Source organism: Lepisosteus oculatus, chromosome 6 (assembly GCF_040954835.1).
Source record: "Lepisosteus oculatus isolate fLepOcu1 chromosome 6, fLepOcu1.hap2, whole genome shotgun sequence".
Taxonomy (NCBI): Eukaryota; Metazoa; Chordata; class Actinopteri; order Semionotiformes; family Lepisosteidae; genus Lepisosteus; species Lepisosteus oculatus.
In genome coordinates, this window is record NC_090701.1 from 17495952 (window position 1) to 17516718 (window position 20767).

Here is a 20767-nt window from a genome sequence, read left to right on the forward strand (position 1 = left end):
TATGATCTCCTGCAGTAAGCGTCATCTGAAAACATGTTGTAGGGCCTCCATTTGGGGAACATTTCTAGTTTCTTAAATTTGTCAGTGCTGAACTGTAAATTATACATACAGGAGTCCACTCAGTAATCCTCAGACATAAAGACAGCTCATATATTACACTACATTAGGATGCAGCTGGACCCTGAGTGACAGAATATGAGAAAGGTGACAGACGAAAGGAGACCGTTAGGTCTAAGCCGTTTGGTAGTTAGGACTTGATTGATCTCATCCAGCCATTTCTTGAAAGAAACCAGGGCATCAGTTTCACCAATGTAGCTAGATGTTCCTGATTTCCACAACCCTTTCTGTAAAGAAGTCCTTCCCGTTCTCAGTTTTAAAATTACTTTCATGGTTGCCGTTGTGAGGGTCTGGATTTCAAGAGCTTGTGTTTATAGTTCGGACACCTCAGCGATTTTATTTCTGCAGTCCTGGTCTAGCTGTGTTACACTGATCATAGTGGAAAAATAAAATGGACCCAAATCCGTTGTCCAAAAAAATAACTGATACACACAGATTCACATTGCTCCTCAGCCTGCTGTAAGGTAGGATAAGTGAATGACAATTAGAGTTAGTAACAGTTTGGTTTAGGGTTTGCAAATGACTCTTTGTAATTGTATATCCAACAAGCAATGAATAATTAGCAGAGATTAGTCACTGCTGGGTTATTGACAGTTTTTATATGTTGCAGGTTATAAGAATTTATAAATGTTACTTACATCCCCTAACTTAGTGTTACTGAGACTTACTTTAAACCACCTGAATCCTACACTGCATCAAGTCATCCCAAAAGACAGATTTCACCTTCCAAATCAAAGATGCACACCCAGGAAATGAAAAGGAAAGGAGAAGGGCAGTGAAAAGAGAGAGTGTACATGGTCAAATGGTGAAACAATTATTGGTATGGGGATGCTGGGAGACGATTTTCTGAGGCAAACAATCCTGCAATTCCATAATCAGGCCCATAGAAACACAATCTTTTGACCAAGACTCCAGGGAGGCAAGTCTGAACCCACTGCATTGCAAGTGGGAAGGTGTCCCTTCTCCAAGCTGATCATGCGAAAAGACGAATTCCTAATGCAAGAAATTGTATAGGGCTAATAAAGAAACATTATCATTATCTCATGAAACCCTTGTCCTCAAGCCAGACAATACCTTCCAGGCACTAAGGAACCCAAGAAACAGACCTGATCGTTTTGATATGGCTCTTGCAAGAGACAATACCCAAAGCTTGACCACAGCACCAGATCCTAGGGCGCAAACGCTCCTGGCTGGAACCCCTAGAAGAAGAGAACCCGCTGAAAATGTAGCCTCTCCATCTGTCGGAATGCCTCGATTTGAGAGAAAAAGATTGATTTTTTCAGACGCGAGCAGAGAGTCTTGAGCAAATCCACAAAGAACATTGTTTTTTGCAGTAGTTGAAGGGAAAATGCTAAAATAATTAAAAAGAGGTTGATCTTAAAGGAACGCACCTGGTTCCACAAGTACATGTCAGCTACGAAGCAGCGAGTATTTTGTGTTCTAAAAGAGCACTCAGGTGTGGCTGGTAGAGAAGAGTTTGGAGGTCCCCGTCTCCAGTCTCTGAAATATGTGCTGCATAAAAGAAAGGTTGTGTTACTGATACACAGGAGTCAATTGATTACAGTTTCTAACCGAATGACGCATGAAGGCCAACATGCCACATCAGGGGAAAAAAAAGCTTTTGCTTTTAGAAAAAATGCTTTGTTAAACATGACAGATGAGGGTAGTTTAGCTGTATCCTGTAAGAATGTTTTCTATATTAAAAGTCTGATGTATGAATTGCTCTTCCCTTCTTGTGAAAACCAAAGGGATCAAAATGGATTTCCTATGGACCTTTCTCTCCTTAATAACATTTGGGGTCTTCGTTCTTCTCCTGAGTGCCAAAGAATCAGTGCTGAGTGAAATAAATCTGGAAGTACATTTCATTATTCCAGACTTTCTCATCAACTTTCCTATTATACGTATAGAATACTTGTATACGTATCATACCATTTGCTAACTTTTGTACCATTTTTTTGGCTCATGCATTTCTTCTAAAAACTTCATGTCTACTTGGCATTTGCCTGGATTAGCTCAAAACGTTAACCCGCCTGCAAAACTGAGAAATATGAACAGAAAACGGACGTGAGGGTTTGAGGGTCAAAGTTCATCAGCATCATTAGCACTTGGAGGGGTGTCAAACAGACCCCCTGGAGAGGGCAACTGGGCCTTCGATGTGTTGTGGAAGGTTAGAGTTTTGTTATGTGAGATTTGGTTTTGGTTGTGTCAGATGTAAAGACATAGCACTGTAGCCCTGTCACAAATGCTAAAAAGAGATTTATGCTGATTATGTGTATCAAAATTTGTATAAAAGTCAGACAATGCAAATGAAAGGTGTTGGCATTTTACAAACAAAGCTTGTAAAAGCAACAAGTCAGCAAGACACCCCTGCAGAGCAGTTGTTAATTAATTAAGGAGGCTGCAGTTTAACCCATTGAATTCAATACCCTAGGTAACGGGCAAGATCTCAATATTTAAAGCCTAAATGTGCAGCCTTCACTTCTTACTGAACAATATGTGATGATAATTATAATAATTAAGCTCAAGTTGGTCCTTTGTTTCAGAATCCTGTGAATAAGAGAAAAAACACATGAAAACCAAAAAGGACCTGTTCTGTAACTGCTTGTCTCTGTGTGGCCCTTCAGTGTTAAAAAACGGATTAATTGTGCCTGCAGTCCCCTTCTGAAAGTTATGTCAACACATATGGTATTCTGTTCACTGTTCTGCAAATTGCAGTGCAATTGCAGTCTGCCCAGCTCTCCCTTGATAATCATCTTCAAACTGCTTAGGTCTAAGGTCTTCTTTTATTAATAGCCCTTCCTGCAACTGAAACAGAATTGTTATATTCATGCTTTTCTTTATGCGAGGTGAAACGTTAACCTACTCATTTTTACTGGGAGGTTCTGAATATCTAGCAATTAACCGCATAAATTAATAATTCCCACTACTCTTTTATGTATTCCTGACGACAGTCTATCTATAAAGTAAATGGTCTCCTTTACTTTTCTAGCACTATCTTCAATTTCCAATTAAAAAAACTATAATGGCTTTTGTGTATCTAAGATGTAACCCACAGGTTTAGATTTTAAACAGTACTTTATTTTTATTTAAAAAACTTGTTCTTCAAATTTGGAAACACCACCATCACAAAAACACTGTAAAGCGGTCCTGTGTATAGGGTACGATTCATCCGTCCATTTTCCAACTGCTTTAACCAGTACCATATAAGCGAGAGGCGCAAGGCAGGATATACCAGTGCAGGGTACGATTCGGATGTTTCTAAAGTGCTTATTTTACTTAATTAGGTGGTATATAAGGACTCCAAGTGTCATCAATATGATATGCCGAGGCCCCCCGCTGACATGTTGCATTTACAAGCTTCGTTTGGCTTTTGGTTTAATTCCTCGAGTCTCGCCGGGTAATCTAATTTTTAGAGTTTCCCATTAAACGTGCTGACAATATTTCAAAATACATTCGTTTACATTGCCTGATGTTTTTTTTTTTACTCTTGCTGTACATTTAAGTATTCAGCTTGGGATAGTGCATACCGGGTACGGGTGACTGGTGACATTTTTTAATGGTTTATATATTTTTAACGACATTAAAATGTATATACGATTTTGCAAAATCTTACTAAAGGTGATCATCCATAATTTATCTTCCGCAATGGATTGGCTCAAATCACGATTTGTGAGATCTTATAAAAAAATTGAGTATAATAGTTGCAAAGTGCAAAGAACTAGGTCAGGTCTCCAAACGTATTGGCTGATTGCAGTTGACACAATGTTCCTGTAGGTCTTTGTAACATAATATTATCTTTTTAGTCATTTTGCTCATTAATGTATATAATTATCGTGATAATTTATTGGACAGTTTTATCATTAGTGGCGATAGACCGTCGTCCGGTTCAGAGTTTAATCCCGCCTTGAGTCCTGTGTTTCCGGTATAGGCTCCGGGTTGCCGCGACCATTTGCTGGAAGAAGACGCTTCTGATAGATGGATTATTTAATCAAACAGTCAAACTGGGAATAAAACATGATTGTCAAGTTGAAAAAAAAAGCTAAGCAATAAAAGTGAATAACAGGGGGGGACACTTATTCAAAACAGACCAATCTCCCTCTCGAAAAAAAAGACGGAATCTTTTGCTTTTAAATGTAGTCAAAGTAATTAGAGACAGCGGTTACAGTTAAGGTTAAGGTCCTTCCGAAATAAAGAGGCGAAATTACTCCATCTTATGCCAAATGACAAATTGGTTCTGAGACTATATCCTCTACGAGACACTCAGACGGTGGTTCAAGCAGGAGTTAGAGGTGTGTGAATTTGATAAAAAGGTTTTATGCTGAACCGTCTCTAATGTCGAGGCGAAAGACACGACCGTCCTAACGCGTCATATTCAATATTTTTCGATGATGATCAATGTACGAATGTACGTTTAATTAGTTATATTTTCGAAGTCCTCAGATTCCTTTAAAAATCTTTGCAAACGCACAGGAGCTATAACTGGTCTCTGTCAGTCTTTTTTCTTGTTAATTCTCATAGACAAATCCTTTGAACTCATTTAGAGCGATGGACCAAACTCCAAAGTCCTGTGTTGGAAAAAAAATCTGCATTGAATTAAACTGATGTCTGATGTCACAACAAAAAAAGAATAAAAACATAAGAAAAAACAGTTCCGATACTTACAAATCTAGTAAGTATAGGAACTAGGAAGAGCATAGTTCATTGTGTGCACAGCTATATTTAGTTTTTAATGTTTTGATCTACTGGGAAAAATATAACAGGGACTTTCATTATTTCAAATGTCGTGAAACGAAAGAAATTATACCTTGAAAACTACCAGCGGGAGAAAACTTCTAGGGAGAAACCTATAGTTTAAGTCTGACTGGGGTTTATAAAGAACTTTAAAACTAGTAACGACATGCTGAATGCAGTCAAATGTGTATTTACCTAAACCGGGACAGGTATGTGACATCATTAATGTGACATTACAGCAGTAAGGTGCTACATATTTAAAATATGTTAAAATAATCAGTAACCGTCCAATATTTGATTCGCGTATGACAGTAGATCAGTAAATACCCATGTTCTTAGGGGTTTTTTTTTAAAGTACCAAGACCACATTCCATTATCAGGTACTATTTCCTACTATCAGGTACTATTTTATTGCCAGAAATAACTAATGTAAGATAAACATTAAAAAGTTCAGAACAAGATTAATTTAAAATCAAAAGCAATGAGCTGTGCCGTTAATTTTTTTTAAAAAAGTATTACACGCAATCTCTGTTCTTTTTTATTGTCGTTATTTTCTTAGATCAAAATTATTTTAAATCCAAACTTCATTACACGTATTTCATGCTGTGAAAACACCACAGACTGATGTTAGTTAAAACAGTTTAGGATAAATGGTCACACTCTCACACAGGCCTGTATTAATGCAAAGGAACAAGTAATAGGTTTATTCCATCCTGAAAAAAAGAAGAAAGAGAACACAACGTTTCGGCCGTGGAGCCTTCTTCAGGCTCCAATTTCCCTTGTTCCAAGGCCTGTATTAATACCCGACGCTAGCAGCGTCGACAGGCCTGTCCTTACAAAAGAGAAAAAATACATTTTGTATCGTGGTTTGTGATGATGATAAATTGACTCAACTCTTAGAACTCTATTGAGCCGAAAGAAATTGAGCAGAACACATACGCAATGCCTATGTGTAATATGTGGTTTTCCACTTTAACAAGCTTTAAGTGTATTCATTGACTTATTAATGGGTTCAATTGCGTCTCAGATTTTTAATAAAGTGAACAGTGAGCCCAGTTTTACACTGTTTCAGTCTCTATCAACTTCTTAGAGCCACCGAGATAACATGTTTTGCTCCGTTCGTGACAATATCGTATCCTTTCATTTATTTGATGTTGTGTACGTGATTTATCCTATTTTTACATTTCGGCGAGTGAATGCGGAGGGGTGAATGTCAATTGTGCATTATGGTATGTAGGTGTGTATGGGTTATTATAATTCACACTTCACACAGAAAAAGACGATTTGGCCTCTTAAGCTATTATGAACCAAAACCTTTCATGTTAGAAGGCCCCTGTCGCCTGCATTTTGTTTTGTTTTAAAGCGTGAGGTTTAAAATAATAATAAGAATGCTTATATAGTACCACTTTTCTAAATAACGATTTCCCATCCATATCTGTGTAATTTAATAAAGCAGACGAACTAAAGGTTTAATTCTAAGTCTTTTTCACCCAGGAAGGGCACACTGAAAATAACTTATCGTGTACAATGGCAATCTGAAAAGCCTACCCTATTACAAAGCAGGGAATTCTACCGGAGTTCTGAGTGATTAACGGAGCTCATGAGTAGACTATAGCAGCTGGGACCCACCAACATTTTGAACCCACCACCTTACAATCCTAAATCCAGAGCCCCAACCACTGTTCCTGATCTACTATTGTGTCCAGCCTGACGAGGTAAAAGCTTGATGAGTTTGAGTATCGGGATGTGTTAAGGTCGTCTACAGTTTTCTGCCTAACTGGAGTCAAGTCACACATCTCTCTCCACCAATTGCGTTCATTCTTTCAAACCAATTTTGATCTCTGAGTGTTCCCTCAACTTCACAGACGTGGATCGATATGAACTCTTTCTATTCTTACAAGAGAAGAATATGTTGTCTTTCTAAGGCCAGAGAGAGTGAGGGAGAGAGAGAGCTTGTCAGAACTGAAAGGAAATGCACCCGATTAACTGAGAGTTGAAAAGTGAAAAAAGCCCAAGGAAAACGTCTACCCACATACAGCGGAAACCGGAAACTCATCTGAACAAAGAGGAGGCTCAGACGCAACGCTGCCCTTTCATGCTCAGTTCTTCAAAAGGGTCTTTCCTCGCTGTTAGTTCACCACAGACGGCTCTCGATTTGGGTTTTTTTTCATTTTATTAATTTTAAGAACAAGTACAATATTGTAGTGACTTTAAGATTCTTTGCCTTTTTATTTACGTTTTTTTTACTATCTGCTTTTATATCGGGGCGGTTTTTAGTAGGCGATACACCTGACTGCCATTTCCAGTAGTTCATAGACGAAGTGTATGATTATAAAAAATAATAATAATGGGCCCGCAAGTGCTATTTACTTTATCCACAGCACATGGCTGATATGTAGTCTTTGTATTTGTGGCTTTAGTTGTCGAGTATTCTCAACTGATGTGTACAGTTATCATGCGTTAACGACAACAGTTAACCTGTAGCTATAGCACTGAATGGTTCCCATGGGGCTCTTCAAAGAAAAACAATTAAAGTCTATGGGCTAATTCAGCCTCGGATAACCTGACGCAGACAAACACGTTTTGAAATACTTAACCTTGCAAGATTCAGTTCAACAGTCGTTAATCTGAGTTGACATTAACTTTAAAAAAAAAACAAGAGGCTATATGGTACCACTGAATGGAAACAACTCACTAGAACCATTAAAAGATTTTATTGATAAAAAGCATAGAGGCAAAAAAAATAAACCTATGTAGGAAACAATGCTCTGTAAATAGGCAAATGTGAGCTTTTCACCAACCTCAGCCCAATTATCTAATCGACCAATAGCATTCTGTAAACCAAAGATGTGGAAAAAATAATGTTGGAACATTTGTCGGCAGTAATTATATTATGACTGTTCCTGCTTCCGGTAGTTTCTTTGTAGCAGATTTTATTCTATTTTTTTTCACGTTTACACACAAGGTGCAACAGATCGTTCTACACAAAAGGTGTTCTTTCAAGAGGAAATAAAGTATTGTACTGCATACTGCAAATTCTTGAAGTTCCTACATTGCTTAAGTAAACATCGTGTCATCTATCCATTTGCCTAAATAAAGTGAACAACGGTCCCAGATAACTAATTTACATAATGATCCAATTAAAAAAGTCCCTAGAGCATCTTGTAATACCTGCAAACGTAGCACGGAAAATAATAATATACTTTTCTGGTACAGTCGGTAATTCTGTTACTAGAAGGCTACCGAACTGTCCTAGAATTAATCGTTGACACTGGAACAAATGTCAGATTATGTTTGTGGCAGGAACATAAAAAATAAATATCCATTTTAACTGGCGGGGATTGAAAAATTCTGGCTTCTCGTAATGCCTCGATTTTCCAAATGAATCCAAAGGGACTGTTTTCCACAGTATAGCACGCTATGGGACCGAAGGGTTACTTTTTTTCATCCGAACTGCAAAGCTCTGTCCACAACGTAGCTGCAATGTGTTAGAGTTAAGAGTTAAGTGTTTCGCAGAGTAATGGGCTACGGGTGTCCAGTGTCATAGAGAGAGACAGAAATCCATCGAGATTCGTGCTTTCTGTAATAAAATCTGCGACAGTTGCAGCGGACAGAGAGAATACCTTGACTTGCTAAAAAAATGTGGTTCTCAAACCGTTATTTGTTTACGCAGGGAGCTGTTAGTTACTAGTTAACTAGAACGCACTGCAGTTTTGGGAATTCCAGCTGCATTACAAAATTTAGCTACATGACAACTATCGCTTCCGACACCCATTGCCTGTTAAAATAAATCCCAGTTTTAACCGATCCAGGTAGCATAAATAGTTGTGTATCTTACAGCGCTTGGAGTTAGAGAAACCCGCTGTTAATTAAAATAAAAACAAATAGCTACATCTGTGACATATTTTAAAAGTATTTATGTTGCCTGAAAGATGGTAAAGAGAAACGCGATTGTCCGAGCAACTGTACCGGTTTTAATGTAGAGAAGGTAAACTGCAGGTAGGCTATTTAACTTTAAAGATGAATTCATATGGTAGCATCCATACGTTTTCCTAAACAGACTGGACTCCACGTTGCCCATCCTGTTATAATTTTACGTTGCTACCGTGTTTATGGGTTCCCTCAGCTGCTGAGCTACCCAGCAACTAATTTGATCGGCATCATCATATCTTAAATACTAGCACCGCGATATACATGGGCATCGGAGACTAAAGAGAGCATTTTGTCGTAGTCGTAGTTTTCCATTGGACAGTAAATGTGCTTTTAAAGGAACTACAAAACCAAATTTGCAAAACCGCACATTAGCGCTTGCCATTCACTGGCAAAGAGAAAGTTTAGTGATTTCCACCAAGAAACATTGTTGCCGTCGGAGAGAAAATAAATATCACTTTCTGCATTGCAACTCCTGATGGCTTTTGATTCTGTCAAACGCTTGCCTGCAGTCCTCTCAAACGATACATATCCTTAGAAGAATTAAATGCTCTTTTATTTAAAGCCTGGGACGGATTGATAGATTGATTTCAAGAAAAAACGTTTTGCTCACACACTTCTTTATCGATCACTCTTTATTTCATCGTCAGTGTTCGATTCAGCTCAACGAATCAAAAGGAAAGCAGATGGAAGTCGATTGGAGATAACTGTTTTACAGTTTTATTTTTTCAATTAAGATGCACTATTGTTTGTGTAATTTAATCGTATCTACTTTATTTTTCATACTTCGATATTTTCTTTTTAATAATGTTGCTTCAAATCACGGATTCGAAACCTTTTACTTCTGGCCACTTGTGTGAGTAACCTAGGTATACAGTATTCAATATAAAAGCGTACTGTACCCTTCTGTAAAGCCCTAGACAAAGTAGAATGCCTAATAAAAGCAAGTACTCTCAAAACGGAAAAATCTGAGTCTCGAGTCGCACAAGCATGCGCGCTGTCAAAGTAATTTAATCTAGAGTAACATTTTTGAGAATTATATCCTTAAACACCACGTTACAGCGTATATTTGATCAATCGAGTATAAATAATATCGTTCTTAGGTGACACATTCCTCCTAAATTTATTATAGTTTCTTTCGAAATAGTTTAAAAAATATGCTCTACAAAGTTACAATTTAAGAAAAATATATAGTAATACGCTACAAAATAAATGCTGTTGCAGAGTTATGTAACTAAAATAAAATATCCATTACCGCAAAGGAACGCGGCAGTCTTATTTCACAAGATCACTGTATAACGATATATTTTATTTTTATTTCAGAAAATACTCTGTGATTGCAAAGACAAATATTAAAACATGAACAATCTACAACAGGCAAGTTGTAATATATCATAAATGCAGCAGGCCATTAAGCTGAATTTCACCAGTGATTTCCCGATACGGTAAAGTATTTTGCAGAGACGTGTGTTTCTTTGAAAGATTTTAGTTAGGATATGTACTTTACAAATAAATCAAGAACTTTAGTTTCTTGCCACGTTTAAGAGTTAGGCTACATCACTGGAAATCGATATTTTAGTGTATCTACTTCCATTCATTCATCTACGAGAGCTTTTCAATTTCCTCGCGATTAAATTCGATAGTTTGACTAGACGCTTTTGTGTCTTAGTGAGTGACCTATTACTCCCTTTTTTTTTACTGAATGTTTAATTTGCGATTTTTAAAAAAAGGAATCGGGGCTGAAGAGAGGCCTTTTAGCGGTTTTTAACCAAGAAGGATTTGGCTGTAGATAAAGTAACCGCCTGGCATGGTTGGACACATGCTAATTAAACCAATTTCCAATAGACACATAGGGTTGTTTAGACACAGTTCTCATTGGAAAAAAAACTTCCAAATTTAGTAGTGTTAAAAGTAATCAAAAATGTAAAATGTTTATTTAGATAGACTTTTTATACTGTGCAACAGTAACAATACAATAGTTTTACATACAATCGACCAATACAGATATTTCAAACACTGTGGAATAAACACCACAAAACAGTTTCCTAACATGAAATGAAGGTCTTTATGTAGGTTATACATAGGTCTACACATCTTTTAGAGGATCAATGTCGTCCCTTCCTTTCACACCTAACACCTAGGTTGTGTAATATTATACCAGCCAGGCCACACCTCAGTGGCAGTGGCACAAACATGAAGAACCATCTCTTAGACTGAAACAGAGTCCCGCTAGCAATAAAAAGAACTCAGCTTATTAAAATTGAAATAGCTTTAAAGCAACACTTGAATGTGTCCTAGCAGTTGTCCTTTGTTTCTTATTAATACGCTCTATAAATACATCTCATAATACTGCCTCTAATTAGGATATATAGTAGTATGCAGTGTGGCATACTAAAAAAACAAACTGCTCCTTTTCTGTTTTTCTCCAACATGTACCCGCTTTAGGTCAGAAGATTGCAAATATCTGAATATATATTTCGATTTTTTTTTCCCTTTAAAGTCGCAACGCCCGTCGAGTATGATATAGGGAATGTTTTACAGTTCAAAGTATCGGTTGCCGGGAACACACAACTTCACGCCTGGCTTCATCCTGTTCTTCCTCCTCCTCCTCCGATGATGGTGATGATGATGCGGTTTAGAAGGTCAAAAAAATCGCAGTTGTACACTTTAAGTAGAGGCAAATCAAATGTCTTGATTGAAGCTATTGAACCATGAACAAAAAAAAAAAAAATAGACTGTACAAAAAGGGTCTCTCACAGCCTCTTCGATTAACACCCATTTTCACCCAGAAAAAGCCTTTCTCGAGCTTTCCTGTAAACGCTCTGGCATCGTTCCACGTCGAACCCTCCTCCGAAAGGGGACTTGCTGTGCTTTTTGTTTTTGTTTTGGCTGCAGTCACAGTAAGTACAAAATAGAAAATACATGTCTGTAAGTTTCTATTGAAGCGACTCCCACTAGAAACTGTCACATATATATATATAAAAGCTTCTACTACAGAGCAGAATTGGCATGGAAAGAGCTGAGTGATGTGGCGTTGGCGGGAGGGGGGGGGGGCGGGCGCGTCAAAGTCATCCCGAAGACGTGGAGGAGCCGTTGAGGGAGGTTTTGCGAGCTTTGCTGCAGAAGGGGGGCGGTCGGATGGGGTTGGGATTGGCGCTTGTTCCGTTGACGGTGGTGGAGATGTGGGGGAAGTGGGGGTGGGGGGACTGGACCGGGGTACTGGGGCTGGGCAGGGAGGAGGAGGTGGAAGGGACTCCGGCGGGGCTGCTGGCCTTGTCGCTGCCCGAGTCGCTCTCCATCTCCGAGCGCGGGCCGGGGAGCACTTCGTGCGCGGGGTTCACCTTCAGCCGTTTGCAGCTGGGCCGCACGCGGTACTTCAGAGGGAGGGGCCCGTTCTGGGGAGAGGAATGTCAAAGCCCAACGTCACTGGGAGCAGGGTCAAGGTCAAGCCTTTCAACAAAATTCACTTGGCCATAATAAGGGCCAATACGGAGGTTTAATGCCCTACTTCACTGTAAGTGCGACCATGAGAGGACCTTTCACTTAGCTCAATTTTAAACAAACACAGATAATAAGCTACCCAGCCAAGATTCACTCATACTTTCAGTGTTTTAATTAGCTGATTCATTTCATACTGTATTTGAAACCAATGTTTCATTTATCATTTCAGCAGCAGTGTTACACTGCAAAAAAATATAAGGGAGATTTCAGATATTTAAAAAAAAGCCCCTAACACCATGACATGACAATTTAGGATTTTAAAACTTGAGTAAACCAACTTTTTATAGCATGAAAAGCAAAGTAATTGTTTTTAAGGTCAAGTCAGTTTCTTACCCTTCTCCAGGTATAAATATAGGCAATGTCCATCAGTGTGTAATAATCTTTCAGTGGCTCATCCTCATACATGACTTCAATCTACATAAAAACATACTTAATTAGTATCTTCACTGCGCTTTGAGACATCTAACAACACCCAATAATATTTCACAGCCACAAAGTATACACAGCATGTCTGCAAACACATACCAAAATAACACCATATACATTTCTGGTAAAAATGATTTGGTTGGCAATCATTTTAACCCGCCAATAATGGCACTAAAATCACAGAATTCTATCATCCAGGATCATTCGTCAACACAAAAATCATGGTTTTTACTTAATATTTAAGCAACAATAACCTTTTAAGACATACAAATGTTTCACATGCAAAATCCTTATTTACTTGGCAGAGCGAAGGCATTTACCTGAAATGTACAAGGAATATCCATCTTACTTCGGAGAAACTTTCTTAAATGCATCACTGTCATGGCTGCAGGGCAGCGCAAATATCTCTTGTCATTCACCTGTACACACAAATAAAAAAAAAAACATCACATATCGCACATACTTTCACACACAATAAAAATTCTGAGTACTATACAAGTTCTGAATATCCATTCTGGAAATAAAACCCAACATTACCTCTTCTTTTGGTTTGTCTTTTTCTGCGGCGCCTTGCTTTTCTGCCCTGTAACAGGGAGACAAATATTCATTTTAGGTTTGCTTTAACAGACGTAGGAGAGAGAGTTTCCCATTTGGTTCACACTTACTTGCTATGATCAAAGAACTCAATGGACAGGCTGATGATTTCATCATCGGTGATAATTCTCTTGTCTTCGTCGGCAACTTCTCCTCTGTCTTCATTGGATCCGTTGGTAGCTGAAAAATTAACGCGCCAATTAGAAAATGGTCGAGGCTCTCTAAATGAACTATGTGAAGTATCGGAATGCAGTTCGACTGCCATGACATACAAAAGGCGATATACTGTGAGTGAATTCAATGCAGAGATTTAGGTAGGTGTTTTAAATATAAGGGAATGCAATACTAATGAGAAGAAAGTTATATGCTTTACACACAATAAAAATGCACGAATGACACTGAAGGAAACCGAGTGTGGTTCCAAGTCACCTTTCTTTCTCTAACGATGTTGACATTCTCACAAAAATGAAAGAGACATATTTCTTACACAAAAGAACCAATGTTTTGCCCCCCCCGCTTTAAGGTTTATTTTTATTGAGAGAGAAAATTGGCTTTTTTTCTTATTCTCCCACTGTGATGCTTGCGATTAAACTCAGATTTCTTGGCAAAACAATTTTAATTTTCCCAATCAAAGTCTAGTAGGAAGGCAATTTTCAAAAACGGCACGATGAAACGGACACTAACAATGAACTTTTGCATAGCTCTGGTGACCAAAACAAATTAAACCAAACTGTTACCCGTCGTGTTCTGCCTATTGTGTACTTATACAACTGCTATTTCTTAATCACACATGTAGTAATCCAAACATTATACAGTACACTGTATTAAATTTAAACAATTAATATTAAATCCATTAAGAAGTTTGAACTCATTACCATCTATTGAAGGGTGAGCAGCATAGAAATCTCTCCGTCGTTTCATTTCATCTGAGTAGGAAAACAACCCATTAGTGAATTTAAACTGAATTAATAATGCAACATTCAAAACAGAAGCCCCACCATGCCCAGTACTTACTTTTGAAGAGACCAGGTACCAGTTTGTACACAATGTCTTGCAGAGTCTTATCTGACCTGAAAGGCAAGCATCTCCATTAGTTGATCACTTGCAGCTTTGTGAATATTTTCAACAATTTCAGGTCCAACCGACACCTTTCAAACATTTAAGGAGTCAAAACAAATAGAAGAAAATTGTTCATTGTACGTCTATATTGTAAATACATGCACTTGCATACTATGCTCATTATCTGTAGAATTATGCAACATAAAAGGTTTACAATACACTGCAATATCATCTTGACAAACGTACTGCTAATTTCTAGCTTGCTAATTCATTTTAAATAAGCTCAATGCAATCATCAAAATAGATAAGTTCATACAGCTTTAATCAGAAAAAAAGTACAATGCATGCGATTCTTAGAATCAGGAGTAATAACTTGTAGACAACTTTGCTTAAATCAATAAGAGGAAACAAGTGCATTGGAGTTAATGAATCCTACAAAGGACAAGAGATAATTATTCAACTTACCTAATATTAAGAAGAGGTTTTGTTTTATGAACCTGGACATCACAGATTGGACAATACTTGCTGGATTCCAAATACCCAACAATGCATGTTTTACAGACTGCATAAAAACCAAATAAAGCACAAAAACATACAAATGTAAATTAATTCATAAAACTGTATTTTGAGGTTAATAAAGCCTTCTTATAGAAAAGCATATAAGAAAATAAAATCACATTTAAAAATCCCAATAAAAATGCATTACTCGCTTTGGATAAATACATTCTGTTATCTCTACAAGTTTGACTGTATATTGAAATCTTATAAATAACCTGTCCCTATCTGGAAGTTATATCAGTTACTTACATGAGTGTAGACATTCTATTATGGTTGTTGCGTCTATGAAATATCCACCACAAAGTACACACATCAAATGAGGGTTTAGCTCCGTTATCTTGATCCTTGTTGTTCGATGCATTGTCATGGAAGGCAGTCCTAAAAATAAAATTTAAAAAAATCTATAAATATTACTATTCTTAGTAGGCCTAAAATGTGTTCTCTCTCTTTGATCTTTGTGCACACATACTATAATAAAATAAACATCTTATTACCAATATGATTACCAAAGACAGCTGCTGGATGGATCCTGCATTTCCTTTTAAATCCTTTCACAGAACGAGATGTACGGAGGCATGAATTTAAAAAGCCCTTGAGGTATTCACACATCCTCACAGCTGTTTCACTTAATTTAGTGAGAAGTTAAAAAGTTAACCCTCTTAATTGGTTTCATTATTTAAAAGTAGGATACACGGTGACCGTAAAGAAATCACAACGTATGCCTTTGCTGTTGAAGGTTTCTTACAACCTTTATTACATAGGAAAACATCGTTTTCATTAACAAGTGACAAAATCACTGATAATATAAGGCACTTCATTTCGTGTCGCTCAGGCGACCCTCATCACGCTACGGAGGTTCAACTTTGAAATGTACACCCTGTGAGACAAGGAAAACGTCACTAAAACAGCCGACTTATACGATATCCTAAAACAGACATCAAATCGAGACTTCAGTCGACTATGAAGCTCTACGAGAAATGGGGAGAAACGGTCAATTAACACGCCGCGTTGCAGCCGGGTTTATTTTCAAGACAACAAGCGCATTGCAACGGAGATGCACCGCACATTTGTCCTTGTCGGAGACTCTTGCCCTTTTATTACACCGTCCGATGTTCGGGAGCGGTAAACTCCCGTTTACTGGTGCCCAAACACGGTAATTCTTATCGTTGCTATAGCAACTTAGGTTATACTTGGCGTCTCGCCAAAGACTGAAAATAGAGCGGAGCTCCTACAGAAGAACCAGGCTCCTGCGGAGGCGATTGCACATAAACCCAGAATGTTACCCATCTTGCCCTCGTCCACATTGGTTGGGATTATCAACACATGCATGTTCGCAAGTCTGGCTGCCATTTCACAAAAGGTTCCCTTTAAACATACATTGCTTGAGGTGGATTAAAGGAAAGGGGGCCATTTCCACGTCGACATCCGGAGCAAGAAGCAGTTTTTTTTTTGTACCTTCAAGATTTCTATTTGCAAAAGGCTCCTTCATGAAAGAAAAATATACAATTTCCACTAACGTAGCAAGGGGGGAAATGAATTTATGACTCCAGGGGCAAGCACGGCGATCCCAATTTACACCTAAAAGACCAGCCGATAACAAAACGGCTCGACCTTAAAAGCTTACATAATTCGTTTTCTCCTGTCCGCCAGCCAGTAAACTAGTTAAAGTGAAAGGTACGGGGTCCTGAACGCGCAACCAAAACCGCGAAAAAACACAAGTTTGTCCGATACAACTCCCGTCGTGAGTGTGGCAATATGCACATAGAGCTACCACTGGTTTTCACGGCGGCACTGTTGGGTCTTGAGTGCTCGAAAAACAAACGCAGCCTACTCTTGAAGAGAAAAAAAATGCACTAGAGCCCAGAACACATTCGCAATCTATTAGTCGGGGGGATTATTTACTATCACCTTTAAAATAGCGAGCGGTACTTGCACAGTATTTCCCAACCAAGAGCACGCAAATAGAGCGCAACCGAAGCCGTTATTTTTTCTAGCTTCCTGACAAACGTAATAATTTGGTGTGTGCTAATTCGGCAAAATAAAACTAGTTGTGCCCCGATACGGCTACCTGCGTGTACCTTGCATGACCAACAGCCAAAACAAATTAATGACCTAAACGAAATGGATATGAATATGAGTGTTGCTGCTATTTACGGGGCGCACAGAAGCTGACGAACGCTATTTGCCCAGCAACACCATGTTTTCAACACTCACGGAAAAACACCAAACTCAGGCTACGTTTCCCTGCACAATACGCTCAGAAGCTCAATGACACCGTGATGCTTTTCAGTTGGCTAATTAAGCTTTATCTATCAAGAGTCAAGCACATACGTGTTTCTTGAACGTTTCGGATAAAACACTACACTATTGTCTTTTTAACCAAGTGTGAGTCGAACTATCCACGTAGTCTTACATAAAACGTGTAAACTGAACGGGCTTTAAAAATAAAATATTTTTAATAGAGGATTGCATTCTTGACCCTCTGCCTGGTATACATCATTTTACGAAACGGTGAAGGCCATGCCTGCCTGTATAACATAAAGAGACTATTGCTTCAACAATCCATAAACGACATGATGTTTGCACAACTGCTCCTAGTTCTAGGGCTGCTTGGCATGAACTTAGTATATATTACATAGAACCGCAGAGTGTGACACTGTCGAGTATTTCAGCTAAGCAGAGCAGCAGAGCTACATTTAAGTCAAAACTACTTAAAGGTTTTTTTAAAAAAAATATTGTACTGCTCTGAATAATACGCGTAGAGGCCACGAGCAATTAGCTGCCGATGGCGGCGTAGGTCCCAGCATACACTAACACTTTCACGTATTATGTAACATTTTCTCACAAATACATTACCTTCCTTGGATGGTTATTGAATTCAAACCCACTGCTGTTCCTCACGCTGTGTATGTACTGTATGTTCTGTGTCTGCGGTTACATTTCCTCAATAAATTTGTTACAGCAGGTTGCATTCCTTCTCCACAAACACACGATCGTCACTTCAATTTTCAATTTCATTATTTTGAACGTTTCCTAACATTTAAGTTTCCAGTTGCCTGAATTACATACAGGCCTCCAATTTACGAAGAAAACATAGCTTTTTTAAAAAAAAACAACAACTCTGGAAGTCAGATTTTATGTTTTGCCCATGATTAAAAACCTGACAAGGTCAATGAACCTATATGTAATCAAAATACAATTGTGAAACAAAGCCTGTATATGGAATGTGCATCACATAGAATCAAAACCCACAAGTGAAAACAAGAACAAGTTCTGAAATAATCTTAAACATTTACTATTTACACCTCTAGTAATAATGTTATTACCATTTATGTCAAGGTCGAACTGTAACCCATGATTCACCGGTGCGCTTATCATGCTCTGCAAAACGACGTCAAATCCAAAATAACACATCGTAAAATAATTCATAGAAACCTGACTTGTGCTATAGAGAACCCATTCTTCTGAAAAAGTTCAAAGGTTTACCAAACGTTTAGTTACTCCTGTAGCAAACTAAAGCATCAAATATTAACGTGCGAGAACCTCTCAGTCTCCTTATCGCCGATGTAGACATCAGTTGAATTGAGATTTGATTAGGGAGCCACCAGAACAAATACAAAATCCCAATGTAAAGAAACAGAGCGTTTCATCTTGAGAAGCACTGAATCCATCCGTCCTATAGCTATAGTAAAAAAAAAAATCGTTAACAAGTCCCGTTTTGAATCGCAGCTAGTTAACAGTAAGTCAAAAGATGGATCTTTAAACGGGTCAAGGCCAGAGTTTGCAAAACACACTGTAACTACATTAACCCCTTCTAGCATCCCCGGAGCAAAACAAAAAAGAAAGAATGTTTATGATCTGGAACAGTTTTGCCCCTTCACGTTCATCAAATGAATGGAAGCTCATGTCAAATACGGCCATTTGAAACGACATGGTTCAAGAAAACCAAACGACACTGGAAACAGACTGAGTTGACTTTTTAAGTCAACATGCAGTGGAACGAGAGTTTATTACAAAAGGTTTCTGACTACCGTGTGTTCAAAATGATTGGAAGGACTCGATTTTATATTTAATCTAAAAAAAACACACCTCAACACTGCCAATCGCCATCTTTGACATCAACACGCTTTCGGGTCCTCTACATCTTAAGTTCATAAAATCTCAAATTCATTACCTGTGGTAAACCTAAACACTTAGATAGATTCCCGTGACCCTAAAGATTCAATATCTATAAAATAGCTGAACTGTGTTAAGATATTCCGGTTAACAAAACAGTTTGAATCGAAGCTCTCTGAAACACTTGACCCATCTTGATCTGAATTCTGAGAACAGCCAGGTTTTCATCGAAGTCTAAACAAATTTCATGAACAGTTCGACAAACACCTTGTAACAAAACAAAAGTGTAAATATTTTTCTACAAGACAACTAATTCGACAGTACACAATAACAATGCCAGTAGAAGAATGGAACTAAATTTAAAAGTCTTGTACGCAGCGAAACTGTTAAGTCCGTGTGGTTTAGCGCACCGCTGTCAGAGCTTGCAACGAGCGGAGACCTACTCTCCTATTTAAGATGTAAAAACATCCATAGCATCCGCCTAATCCTTCCATAATTCCACTATTGGTAAGAAGAGAGACGGAATAATACATACCCAGAAACTCTGGTGCGGGTTGGTGAGATAGGCGATGGATAGACAATGAAAGTTAGGAGTCGATCAGTAGAAAATGAATGCGAGCCAAGCGGCCATCTTGAAAAGAACTGCAGACGCTGTCAATTGCAATAAGCGTAAAGCAGCACTGAGCTCATTTTAGTTACAAAAATCCTTCCTTCTCTCCAGGCTACAGCCCCGTGTGGCTGATAAGCATGGAGAAATCCAAAATTTAGAACTATTCCGGTCCAATTTCAGTGATCAGGCTGCACTACCTTTGTGGCGAGCTCTTAATTCAGTTGTTTGAAAAATGCAATGCTGATGGTTCAGTGGAAACTGACACCGTCCCCAAAATGGCTTGTAGTTCGACCGCCCCGCTCTGTCACGTGGTCTCATTCCTTAAGGGTGGCCTGGGAATTAGTGTCGGTGTAATCAGAGATTTATCAATCCCTAACCCTCAAAAATGCCATTGAATCTTTGTTTTCTTCCCTTTATTTGGCACCCTCAGAAACCATATAGTGTGTGTTGTAAACAAAAGGCTTGTATACGGAATTAAGCGAAAACCTCTTCAGACGCACTGTGAAAGGTAGAACCGGGGGAGAGAAACACGAACGCATGACGACCAGCTCTCCTCTTGCAACAAGTAAAAAAAAAGGGAAGAAAAAATATTGGGGTTAAAGGCTTGCGTGAGAAAGCCGAGGTTCTATTTGATTCTAACAATTTTTCTTTATTGCTACTCCCATTCTAGAAAGTTGTTTAAAATTGAGCACCGATGTCGATTTAGAGCAAATGCTGCATTTGTTAAAATACCAAGGTTTTATTTTCTCATGTAACTATTCGTCAAGCACTAGTTTAGTCAATTAACTAAATGTCTTTAGTAACCACCTTCTGCCAAAGGTTTCAGAATAAAGAATCAAGACTTAAATCTGAGTGGTAACGGTAATGTTGTTGTTTTTTATACTTAGAAGACAGCACACAAATTCAAATGTCCGAAGAAACCACTTGGAATCCACAACATCCCATCAAAGCGGGCTTTTCGGTTGGAGCCAGCAAAATACGATGTATACTTGTTGAAGTATTTGAACCTCGTTTTTGCATTGTTCTGTAAACGCAGTAGTTCCTATGGTAAATGTAGGGATTTTCAGTAAGGACACAACGTTGACTTCTTGGGTTTGCATGGATATTTTTCATCTATACACACAT

At 38.3% G+C, this 20767-nt stretch overlaps 1 protein-coding gene across 1 annotated transcript; it reads right to left on the bottom strand.

The window, feature by feature from the left end:
- Positions 1–10683: 10683 nt before the first annotated feature.
- bmi1a (bmi1 polycomb ring finger oncogene 1a) lies at positions 10684–19906 on the bottom strand. Its single transcript, XM_006634385.3, has 10 exons — positions 19568–19906; positions 15166–15294; positions 14824–14920; positions 14314–14369; positions 14175–14225; positions 13371–13479; positions 13243–13288; positions 13026–13124; positions 12613–12693; positions 10684–12173 (listed from the first exon to the last, which is right to left on the bottom strand). Exons 2-10 carry the CDS (start codon positions 15281–15283, stop codon positions 11847–11849), a joined length of 984 nt encoding a protein of 327 aa, XP_006634448.2. The 5' UTR covers positions 15284–15294; positions 19568–19906; the 3' UTR covers positions 10684–11846.
- Positions 19907–20767: the final 861 nt, after the last annotated feature.